This window comes from Symphalangus syndactylus, chromosome 19 (genome assembly GCF_028878055.3).
Source record: "Symphalangus syndactylus isolate Jambi chromosome 19, NHGRI_mSymSyn1-v2.1_pri, whole genome shotgun sequence".
Lineage (NCBI taxonomy): Eukaryota > Metazoa > Chordata > Mammalia > Primates > Hylobatidae > Symphalangus > Symphalangus syndactylus.
In genome coordinates, this window is record NC_072434.2 from 10,966,304 (window position 1) to 10,979,301 (window position 12,998).

The following is a 12,998-nucleotide window of genomic DNA, read 5'->3' on the forward strand; positions in this document are numbered from 1 at the left end:
AAACTTTTTTGTTAAAACCTGAGACACAAACACACATTGGCTTAGGCCTACCCAGGGTGAGGATCACCTACATCACTGTCTCATCTCCACATCTTGTAGAATACCTCCTGAAGGGCCTGCCTGAGGCTGCTTTACAGCTAACTTTTTTTGTTTTGCAATAAGTAGGAGTACACTCTAAAATAATGATAAAAAATAGTATAATAAAGGCCGGGCGCGGTGGCTCACGCTTGTAATCCCAGCACTTTGGGAGGCCGAGGCGGGCGGATCACGAGGTCAGGAGATCGAGACCACGGTGAAACCCCGTCTCTACTAAAAAATACAAAAAATTAGCCGGGCGTGGTGGCGGGCGCCTGTAGTCCCAGCTACTCGGAGGCTGAGGCAGGAGAATGGCGTGAACCCAGGAGGCGGAGCTTGCAGTGAGCCGAGATTGCGCCACTGCACTCCAGCCCGGGCGACAGGGCGAGACTCTGTCTCAAAAAAAAAAAAAAAAAAAAAAATAGTATAATAAATACATAAGCCAGTAACATTTATTATCAAGTATTATGTATTGTACATAATTGTATATGCTATACATACTTTTTTTTTTTTTTGAGACGGAGTCTTGCTCTGTCGCCCAGGCTGGAGTGCAGTGGTGCGATCATGGCTCACTGCAGGCTCCGCTTCCCCGGTTCATGCCATTTTTCTGCCTCAGCCTCTGGAAGCAGCTGGCACTACAGGCGCCTGTCACCACATCCGACTAATTTTTCGTATTTTTAGTAGAGACGCGGTTTCACCATGTTAGCCAGGATGGTCTCGATCTCCTGACCTCGTGATCCGCCTGCCTCAGCCTCCCAAAGTGCTGGGATAGGTGTGAGCCACCATGCCCGGCAGTGATATATACTTTCATATGATAGTGCAGTTGGTTTTTTTTACACTGGCATCACCATAAACATGTGAGTCATGCCTTGTTCTATGAACTAAAGCTACATCACTAGGGGATAGGAATTTTTCAGCTCCATTGCAATATTTTGGGACCACCATCCCATATACCATGTTACGGACCAAAACATCGTTATGCAGCACATGACTGTATTTTAACCAAGACAGCTCCTTCCCCCTTGGCTCAGCTACGTAGAAACTCTACTTCAAAGAGACGCAGCCAAGAACACACGGATCCTCCTCTACTTCTAGCTCCCAGACATCTTTAGGTAAGGAGTAGGACCCATCAGCATTTCTCATCCTTTCCACAGCAACTTTTTGTTCCTGAGGATAAGTTCTAGACAAGTGCAACTGAAAGGCAGTCCTCCTTTCTTCTGCCCAACCTCCACGCATGGGCAGAGGCTCTACCTTTTGTGCAACACTACTAAAAAATACTGGGGCCTCAATCACCTTTGTTCTGGCCTATAAAGTGGTGATTCCACACTGGAAGAGGCAAGCCAAAAAGAAGACCTCAGGCTGCTGCTCCCACTTCCCCCAACTGCTCAGCTCCTAAAGCAGGGTTTCAGAGAGAAGCATACGATTTTCCCCACCCCCAGCTCTGAGCCCTGACTCGAGATTTTGCCTGGGGGGAGAAGTAGGCCATAAAACAGTTAGCTCTTCATCTTTTCCCAAAACAACTGACTTCTTTACAACAGGGCATTAAAAAAAATGTTCAAGCCTAAGGGTACTCTTAAAAACAGTGGAGGTTTTGGTGAAAGATAATGGGGAGATTTGTAAATTAAATGAGGATACAGACTAAACTGTAGGCTAGTTATTTTTCAGGAGAGACAAAAAAAAAAAAAAAAAAAAAAAAAAACAACAGCGGTGTGGAGCCCTCCTGATGTTAGAACAAATATCACATACTGACCTTGGGAACTAGTCCTTCAAAGGAGCCTGGATTTGACTAGATTAGTCTGTAGAACAATGTGTGCCCCAAAGCATTATTGAAAACAATTGAGCAATCAGCTGAAAATCAATGGAACTTAACAGCTGGCAGTATGGTCAGGAAAAGACAAAGAGACCCTGCCAAAACCACTGTCATCCCAAGGTGCTTGGGCATATCCAAAGCTGCACCTCTCTGAGGAACAAGATCAGAGGCTTTACAAAGTATGGGGGAAAACTACACCCAGTCACTAAACAAATAAACAAATGACAATAACAAGGTTGGTACCAAGAGTTGCTACAATATATTATTTAAAACAGCCGAGTCCAACACTTAGGATGCGAGGACTTTTTTGCTTATCTGTGGTGGTGGGTATCACAAAAATTATGCATGGACTTTTTTTTTCTTTTAGCTCGTCAGCTATCGTTAGTGTTAGTGTATTTTATGTGTGGCCCAAGACAATTCTTCTTCCAGTGTGGCCCAGGGAAGCCAAAAGGTTGGATACCTGTTATTTTAAATGTCCAGTTAATAACAAAATGCACAAAGAAATAGGAAAAGTATAACCCATGTGCCAGAAAAAAAGGTTGTAGAACCTGCCTGTGAGAGTGACCATATGTTGGATTTAACAGAATATATGACTTTAAAGTAGTCATTATATATGTTTAAAGAACTAAACTATGATTAAAGAAGTAAAGAAGGGCTTTTCACAAGATGGCACCAAAAGCAAAGGAAGGTAGGTCCTGCCCTTTCTAAAGCCGAAGCCAAAGCGAAGGCTTTAAAGGCCAAAAAGGCAGCGTTGAAAGGTGTCCACAGCCACAAAAAATAGAAGATCCGCACGTCACCCACCTTCCGGCGGCCCAAGACACTGCGACTCCGGAGGCAGCCCAAATATCCTCTGAAGAGCGCCCCCAGGAGAAACAAACTTGACCACTATGCTATCATCAAGTTTCCGTTGCACTGAGTCTGCCATGAAGAAGACAGAAGACAACAACACACTTGTGTTCATCGTGGATGTTAAAGCCAACAAGCACCAGATTAAACAGGCTGTGAAGAAGCTCTACCACACTGATGTGGCCAAGGTCAACACCCTGATTCGGCCTGATGGAGAGAAGAAGGCATATGTTCGACTGGCTCCTGATTACGATGCTTTGGATGTTGCCAACAAAATTGGGATCATCTAAACTGAGTCCAGCTGGCTAATTCTAAAAATAAATAAATATATATCTTTTCACCATAAAAAAGAAGTACAATGACAATGTCACAACAAACAGAGCATATCATAAAGAGCTAGAATTTACAAAAAAAAAAAGGAATAAAATGAAAATCCTGGATTTGAAAAACATAATAGCAAAATAAACTAAAAGGACCCATGAGGAGACAAGAACTGGTATTAGAAAGAATTGGGGAACTTGAAAATACATCAACAGAAATTATGCAATCTGAAGAACAGAAAGAAAAAAGAAGAAAAATGAACAGAACTTCAGAGACCTGTAGGACACCATTAAGTGTACCAACATACAGCCAGGTACGGTGGCTCACGCCTGTAATCCCAGCACTTTGGGGGGCCGAGGCGGGAGGATCACCTGAGGTCAGGAGTTTGAGACCAGCCTGGCCAGCATGGCAAAACTCCATCTCTACTAAAAATACAAAAATTAGCCAGGCATGGTGGCAGGTGCCTATAGTCCCAACTACTCAGGAGGGTGAGGCAGGAGAATCACTTGAACCTGGGAGGCAGAGGTTGCAGTGAGCCAAGATCATGCCACTATACTCCAGCCTGGGCAACAGAGCAAGACTCCATCTAAAAAAAAAAAAAAAAATGTACCAACATAATGTATTGAGTAACATAAACCTAACACAAGAAACTCCAAGACGGATAAACTCAACAAGATCCACAAATAAACATCACAGTAAAAATGATGAAAGTCAAAGACAAGGAGAAAACCTTGAAAGCATCAAGAGAAAAACAACAAGGGCTAAGATAACAACTGACTTCTTAGCAAAAACAACTGAGGCCAGAAAACAGTGGAATAACATATTCAAAGTGCTCAAAGAAAAAAAGAAAACTTGTCACCAAAAATCCTATATCCAATAAAATGATCTTTCAAAAATGAAGGTTTGGGAGCTGAAGCAGGTGGACTCAGGAGTTCAAGATCAGCCTGGGCAACAGTTGAGACCCTGTCTCTACAAAAAAATACAAAAATTAGCCAGGTGTGGTGGCAGATATTCTGAGGCAAGAAGATAACTTCTTGGAGGCTGAGGCAAGAAGATAACTTGAGCTCGGGAGGCAGAGGTTGCAGTGAGCCAAGATCATGCCGCTGCACTCCAGCCTGGGCACTAGAGCAAGACCATATCTCGAAAAGTATTTAAATCCTTAAAAAATGAAGGCAAAATGAAGACGTTCCCAAATAAATAAAAATGGAGAATTTTTGCTAGCTGTTCTACCTTATAAGAAACACTAAAGGATTTCCTCCAGGCTCAAAGCATATGACCACCAATGATAGTTTGAAATCTGTATTTAAAAACATAGAGCACCAGTAAAGATAATTATGTAACTATAAAGTACATTATAAGTGCCTATTTTTCTTTCTTCTCTTACCTGATTTTAACAGCCATTACATAAAATAGTATTATATAATGTACTGTTGGATGGTTAATATGTAGAAATGTAATGTATTTGCTAGTAACAGCACAAAGGAGGAGGTGGGAGGAAAGTTGTGCTGCATTAAAGAAATAACTACTTACGGTAAAGTAATAATTATAACAATATATTCTCGGGGTTGTAATATTAATAGATATTATATAACACTAACATCACAAAAAAGGAGGAAAGGAAATAGAGGCATATAGGAATAATGATTCTACATCTCACTGGAACAAAGCTTGTATAAATTTGAAGCCGATTCTAATAAGTTAAGATGTATATAGTAAACCCACGGGCAGCCACTAAAAAAAAAAAAACTCTCAAAAATATGTATGAAAAATAATCATTACACAAGTTTAAATGCTGCATTAGAAAATATTCACTTAATACTAAAGAAAACAGAAAAAGAACACAATAAAATAGAGAACAAAAAAAGACATGAGGTACAGAGAAAACAAAGTAAAATGGCAGACATAAATCCAACTATATGAACAACTACATTAAGTGTAAGTGGATTAACCAGAGAGGGGTGGTGACTCATGCCTGTAATCCCAGCACTTTGGGAGGCCCAGGTGGGTGGATCACAAGGTCAGGAGTTCAAGACCAGCCTGGCCAAGATGGTGAAACCCTATCTCTACTAAAAAGTACAAAAAGAATTAGCCAGGCATGGTGGCAGGTACCTGTAAGCCCAGCTACTTGGGAGACTGAGGCAGGAGAACTGCTTGAACCCTGGCGGCAGAGGTTGCAGTGAGTAGAGATTGCGCCACTACACTCTATCCTGGGTGACCAAGCAAGACTCCGTTTAAATAAATAAATAAATAAATAAATAAATAAATAAATAAATGTAAATGGATTAACCAAGCCCGTCAAAAGGTAGAGATTGTCAAACTGAATTTTTAAAAAATGATCTAAGTCTCCAGAAGATACAATTTAAATTTAAAAATACAAGTAGATTGAAAATAAAAAGATGAAAAATAATATATCATGTAAACAACCACAAGAAAGCTGGAGTGGCTATACCAATATTAGATAAAACAGACTTTAAAAAATAGGTAAATGTTTGACATATACAGACAAAACAGACTTTAAAAACTTTTGTCTCATATCTTAAATAGACATAGATAGAAGATATATATCAAACTATATATATTTTTAAAGTCTGTTTTGTTTGATATTAGTGTGGGATATGATGAGGTTTCTCTTCAAATAATCTGATCAATCTTTTATTCTTTAATTCATAGTTACCCCCCCTCCATTTTTCTCCTTTTTCCCCCCTTTTCCCTTCTTGCCTTTGTTAAATGCCCAGGCACACCACACTACCAAGTGTTATCAGTACCAGCTCACGTTCCTTTCCTTATTTGGAAAGAGGACTAACTTTATGGCTCAATACAGACACCCCTTCCCCTATTCCCTCCACTTTCCTTTACGTGCCCACCCTGTCTAAAAAAAATAAAATGTTTAGCCAACCAGGATTAGTTTAGATTGTACGACCCGAACCTGGCCAATGGGGAAAGGGTACAGGGGCAGGACTTACATCTGGAATAAAGGCTCTCGTGCCCCTTTGTTCAGGTGTGCTCTCATGGCAACTGGCCAGGGAGGCACCCTCTGTGCAGAAGTAAAATTGCTTTGCTAAGAATCCTTTGTTCAAGTGTTCAATTTCCTTAGGATTTTGAGCGTTATTCCTAACATTAGTATAGCCACTCCAGTTTTCTTGTGGCTGTTTGGATGTATATTATTTTTCATCCTTATATCTTATTTAGATATAAATATCATTATATAAAGATACTCTTTATCTCATATCTAAAGAGGGTCATTTTGTAATGATAGAAGGGTCAGTCTTTCAGGAAGAGGGTAACAATTATAAACATATTTGCACCTACTAACACAGTACCAAAATGTATGAAGAAAAACTGACAGAAACAAAGAGAGAAACAGAAAATTCAAAAGCAATAATTGTTGAAGCCTTCAACACCCCACTTTCAAAAATGGATAGAACAATTAGGTGGAAGATCAACGAGAAGACAACTTTGAACACACATAAACCAACTACACCTAACAGGTGTCTACGGAACACTATAGAATTTATACTCACTGTAGAACACTCCACCCAACAACAGGAGAATATATATTCTCAAGCACACATGGTACATCCACCAGGAAAGACCAGACCACATACCAGATAACAAAACAAACCTCAAAAATTTTAAAAGAACAGAAATACAAACTATGTTCTCTGACCACAAAGGAATGAAGTTAGAAATCAGTAACATTAAAAAATCGGGGGCGGGGGCCGGGGCTGGGCGCAGTGGCTCACACCTGTAATCCCAGCACTTTGGGAGGATCACAAGGTCAGGAGATTGAGACCATCCTGGCTAACAAGGTGAAACCCCATCTCTACTAAAAATACAAAACATTAGCTAGGCGTGGTAGCGGGCGCCTATAGTCCCAGGTTCTCGGGAGGCTGAGGCAGGAGAATGGCGTAAACCCGGGAGGCGGAGCTTGCAGTGAGCTGAGATTGAGCCACTGCACTCCAGCCTGGCATACAGCAAGACTCTGTCTCAAAAAAAAAAAAAAATTGGGGGCCGGGCTTGGTGGCATGTACCTGTAGGCTCAGTTACTTGAGAGGCTGAGGCAACAAGGATTCCTTCGAGGCCAGGAGTTAAGAGGCCACAGCATACTATTACAGCATCTGTGAACGGCCACTGCACTCGAGCCTGGGCAACACAGCGAGACCCCATCTCTTTTTTTGTTTTTGAAATGGAGTTTCACTCTTGTTGCCCAGGCTGGAGTGTAATGGCGTGATCTCGGCTCACCGCAACCTCCGCCTCCCAGGTTCAAGCGATTCTCCTACCTCAGCCTTCCAAGTAGCTGGGATTACAGGCATGCGCCACCACCCCGGCTAATTTTGTATTTTAAGAAGAGACAGGGTTTCTCCATGTTGGTCAGGCTAGTCTTGAACTCTCCACCTCAGGTGATCCACCCACCTCAGCCTCCCAAAGTGCTGGGATTACGGGGGTGAGCCACCGCACCTGGCCAACCCCATCTCTTAAAAAAGAAAAGTTAAAATATTTTTGGGAAATTCAAAAATCTTTGGAAATTAAATGATTCTTAAATAACTAATGGGTCAAAGAAGAAACCTAAAAGAAAATAAAAAATACGTTGAGACAAATGAAAATGAAGACATAACATACCAAAATTTAAGGGTGTTTAGAGAGAAAGATATAGCTACAATTGTCTATATAAGAACAAAAGATCTTAAATCAAAAACTTAACTTTGCAGTTATAAGTAACCCAATAACAGCCGAAACAATCCTGAAAAAGAAAAACAAAGTAGGAAGATTCACACTATCCCATTTCAAAACTTACTATATAAAACAAGTAATCAAGACAGTGTGGTACTGACACAAGAATAGACATATAGATCAACGGGATAGAATTGAGAATCCAGAAATAAAACCATGTGCTAATTTTCAACAAAAGGGCCAAGACCATCTAATGGGGAAAGAAGTATTTTCAACAAGCAGTGTGGAGATAAATGTGATAACTACACACAAAATAATGAATTTGAATCCTTAAGTCATACCCTATATAAAAATTAACTCAAAATGGCCAAAGACCTAAATGTAAAGGTTAAAATTACAAAATTCTTACAAGAAAACACAGGGGTAAATCTTCATAGCCTCATATTTGGGAAAGGATCCTTAGAAATGACTCCAAAAGCACGAGTAACAAGAAAAAAGAGAATTTAGACTTAATCAAAATTTAAAACGTTTGCGCTTCAAAGGATACCACCAAGAAAGTGAAAAGACACAAGGGGCTTATATCAAGGATATATAAAGAATTCTTACAACTCGATAAAAAGACAAAAAACAATTCAAAAGTGGGCAAAGGATCTAAAGAGCCATTTCTCCAAGGAACATACACAAATGGCCAATAAGCATGTTCAAAGACACTTGACATCATTAGTAATTAGGGAAATGCAAATCATAACCACGAGGAGATACTACTTCACATCCATTAGGATGGCTATAATCAAAAAGTCAAAATAAGAAGTACTGGTAAGGATGTGGAGCGATGAGAATCCTCCTATACCACAAGTGGGAGTGTAAAATAGTGCAGCCACTATGGAAAAAACTGTGGCAATTTCTCAAGTGACTAAGCCCAGAATTACCTTATAACCGAGTAGTTCCACTCCTACATATACCCAAGAGAAATGAAAACATATGTCCACACAAAAACTTGTATACAAATGTTCATAGCAGCATTATTCATAACCAAACAGTAGAAAGAACCAAAATGTCTATCAAGTGAGGAATGGATAAATAAAACATGGTATAACCATACAATAGAATATTATTCAGCCATAAAAAGGAATGAAGTACTAACACATGCTACAACAAGAATAAATCCTGGAAAACATTATGCAAAGTGAATGAAAGAAGCCTATTACGAAAGACCACATATTATAATATTCCATTCACATGAAATGTCCAGAATAGGGAAATCTAGAGATGGAAAGTAAATCAATGGTTACTCAGAGAATCCCTAAAGGAACAGGGGGTGATAGTTAAAGGGCATGGGATTTCTTTTTAAGATAATAAAACTATTCTAAAATTGACTGTGGTAGCTGCACGTGTCTGTGAATATACTAAAAGCCATGGAATTGTATACTTTAAATGGGGAATTACATAGTATATGAATTACATCTCAATAGAGCTGTTTTAAAAATTTAGTCCAGTTCTGGTCTCTAAAATACTTTCAAATCAAATACCCAAAACATTGCTGAGAGACAGTAAAAGTTTAAAGATCAATTGCAGCAATGCCACTGACCAATAATCACATAAACTTCATTCCACCACCAGTGTGTATACAACACATACATAGAATCCACTAGTTTTGTCTTTATGTTTCCTATAACTTATAATACTAAATTAGATTAATAAAAATTTTCAAGGAACATGTAAATGAAATACTAAAACCAACACATAAAATGAAAAAGAGGTAGTATTAATAGCTTATTAAGATGGCCACAGAGGGTTGGTTTTAAGAACAGTTCACCAAATTTTTAATACAATACAGTAACATAATTTGTAGTTTTCCCCTGTAATGTGGTTTTGCTTGTACTGTTTCAAATGCATCTTCCCAGAAAATCTGGTCTCTATTCATTTCTCTCAAGATTTCAAATACCAACTAGAACACTGAAATCTTAATATACATACTCATTATCATAAAGCCTTCCTCTTCTTGCCCATCTTCATTAAATCACTGATAAACTAAACTTCTGAGGTGATAACCAAGTTATTTCAAGTTGTTCACTGTTAATCCTCTACATTTAAGGATAAATAATTTGAAGTAGCAGGAATCATTTTTAACAAATAATTTTATAACTATAATTTTCCTTAGAGGAAAACATTCCTAATTACTGCTAACATACTTGAAATCTAAAGTAAGATCTCATATAGGATTCATGCTACAAATTATAGAACAAGCACTGTATCATAGCAACCCAGCAATACCACTACAGTGACACGCTGAGGATGCAATCCAAGATTCTAATTTAAGAAACTGGCACAGAATATAGGACATGTAGCTTTTTTTGGCAATACCCCTAGAACAATAATAACTAAAAATCTAAAATCAGCTTTTATTTGAAACTTTAGAGAGCAGGCTATTATAAACTAACAATAGAAACGTTTATTAACAAATGATTCACAGCACTGTGACTAAATATGACTTATTAAGGTTCTGTGATTTCATTAAAATTGAAAATGGTGGGAAAAAACTGTAGACATCATATTTCAGGAAATTAGAACATATATGCACTACCAGTTTGATAATGTTCTAATATATAAATGTATGTATTTTAAGAAAACCCCTACAATACTAACTAAAACTTTTAAGAACTTAAATACTTCCATGTTTTAATCAATTACCATTCAAATGTAAGTATATCCGCAACTACTGCTATTTTTTATTTCAAAAAATTAACTGGGCTGGGCATGGTGGATCACACCTGTAATCCCAGCACTTTGGGGGGCCAAGGTGGGCAGATCACTTGAGGCCAGGAGTTCGAGACCAGACTGGCCCACATGGCAAAACCCCATCTCTACTAAAAATACAAAAATTAGCCAGGTGTGGTGGCTCGCAGCTGTAATCCCAGCTACTCAGAAGACTGAGGTAGGAGAACTGCTTGAACCAGGAGGCAGAAGTTGCAGTGAGGAGATTGCACCACTGCACTCTAGGCTGGGTGACAGGGCAAGACCCTGTCTCAAACAAACAAACAAAAACAAGGTGTTCAAGTCTCTAGAGCAGGACCTAAGCTCTACAGACATCCCACTTCCTTCTACCATCAGCATAAATGGGCTTTGGGATGGTGGTGGTGGGGAAATCCAAGAACCCTGGAAATTATATAAAATATTATATATATATATTTTAAAACGGCACATTCTTTAAATTGGATTTTCCAAGAGATTCACATATAATTTCCATGAAATTAAATACTAGTACTCTTAGAAATTATTTCCTTTCCATTAAACGTTAAGAAACTTATAACCAAGGTTTCAAATGAGTTGGTTCAGTATTTCCAGAAATAAAAACTTTATTCACAAACAATTCTAAATTGATTCTAATTTTTTTTCATTCAGAAATTTGCTATTTGTAATATTCTATTAACAGAAAATAATAGGCTATCGAACAGCATATACAGTGTGATCCCACTCATGGGAAAATATGGGAAGATGCTCAAAAATTTAAGAGAGATTTCCTCTGGGTGGGAATTTTTACTTTCTACCATTGTTAAGATTCTCCTTTGAGTTGTTTTAACAGTGAGTCTATAAGTTTTTACAAAAATAATAAATAAGTAATAAAATGGGGTAGTTTAAAATATGACACTTCCCATTACATATTCTTTAAACGAGTTTATTTTAGAAAACCATGAAAACTGAGATTTGCTTATGACTCACAGCAAGTATTGTATTATAACCTAAAATAGTCATTCCTGTTCTATAGAAGTTACTTCTCTAGATCTTAAAAAAATTAGTTCTTAAAAATATAGAGTATCCAGGTGATCCAAATTAAAAACAGATTATCAAAACAGACGAAGTACCAAAACCAGTGACTAGATATACGGCAGCTAGGTGAAGGCTGAGTTATTTTTAGCTTTCCTATATGAATAATCAAAATTTTTTATGGGCCAGGTACGGTGGCTCACACCTGGTAATCCCTGCACTTTAGGAGGCAGAGGCAGGCAGATCACTTGAGGTCAGGGGTTCGAGACCAGCGGTTCAAGACCAGCATGGCCAACATGGCAAAACCCCGTATCTACTAAAAATACAAAAATTAGCCAGTTGTGGTGGCGGGAGCCTGTAATCCCAGCTACTCGGGAGGCTGAGACAGAAGAACTGCTTGAACCCAGGATGTGGAGGTTGCAGGGAGCAGAGATCATACCACTGCACTCCAGCCTGGGGTACAGAGCAAGACCCTGTCTCAAAAAAAAAAAAAAAAAAAAAAAAGTCTTATGAAGGCAGTATGACTGTGGGAAATAAATGCATCTTAAAAGCACTTCATTGTCATATTTGCTAATTTATGTTCACTCTGGATTCAAAATTAGGTTGGTTCATTCACTGGAAGCACAAAAGTATGTGGAAAACTATTTGAGGAGATGATATCTAACTCTCATTTCAGCTTGTCTGGAAGTTTTAGTGGAAGAATAAAATCAGTCAAGTGGTCGATTAACCCAATTGACTTTTATATCCAAGTCTCAGTTATCTTGACCTAACTTTTTTCCTCTTTCAAATTGAGAAGAAATGATCAGAAAGATAGTACTATGCTAATGTGGAAGAGTATTTTAAAAAGTTTTCAAAAACTTTGTGTAAAAGGGGACCAGAATATACCCAACATTTCCAAAAGAAGCAAAAACGAGTAGATTCTAATCGGTTCTTGATAATCTACAATTTCTTCAAGCTAATTACAGATCATTATAACTTTGAGTGGTGACTCCAAAATCTAACTGTGACACAAATGTGCTGAATGATTAACAATTCACTTCATCTTGTTTCTCAGTACTCATTCATAAAACAAATGCTCTCATATTTTTTTGAGAAAAACTTTAGGTTACCTAAAAGGGAGAAGACAGTGCTTCAAAGATCAATGAAGCATTTTTGTATCAGAAGAATTTAAGAAACAAAGATCCCTTGCTTTAACGGGTCTTAGAAAAATCTATGTTCAATACTGGCTTACTTGCCCAGCACCTATAGTCTAAAGACTATACTATAGTCTAAAGATCTAAAGACTATAGGCTATAGGCTTAGTCTTAGTCTTTAGTTAGACTAAAGACAATAGTCTAAAGACTTACTCATTCAGCTTTTACAATTTCCACTCACTTTTCACCTTATGCAAATCTTATTTCAAGTTATCAAAAAGAAATGTATTGGCTGGGCATGGTGGCTCACGACTGTAATCCCAGCATTTTGGGAGGCCGGAGCAGGTGGATCATGAGGTCAGGGGTTTAAGACCAGG

At 38.4% G+C, this 12,998-nt stretch overlaps 1 protein-coding gene and 1 pseudogene across 2 annotated transcripts in view; one reads left to right on the top strand and one right to left on the bottom strand.

The window, feature by feature from the left end:
• Positions 1-12,998, bottom strand: part of PPP2R5A (protein phosphatase 2 regulatory subunit B'alpha) — a 77,316-nt gene that overhangs the window by 52,882 nt on the left and 11,436 nt on the right. Inside the window, exon 1 of one of the 2 annotated variants that reach the window (XM_055234974.2) lies at positions 9,701-9,930. The exons of the other annotated variant lie outside the window; for it this stretch is intronic. Coding sequence (XP_055090949.1) covers positions 9,701-9,710 — 10 coding nt within the window. The 5' untranslated portion in view covers positions 9,711-9,930. Of the gene's footprint in view, positions 1-9,700; positions 9,931-12,998 lie in introns of those variants that run through there. 2 annotated transcript variants of the gene reach the window in all.
• Positions 2,552-3,058, top strand: LOC129458758 (large ribosomal subunit protein uL23-like; annotated as a pseudogene).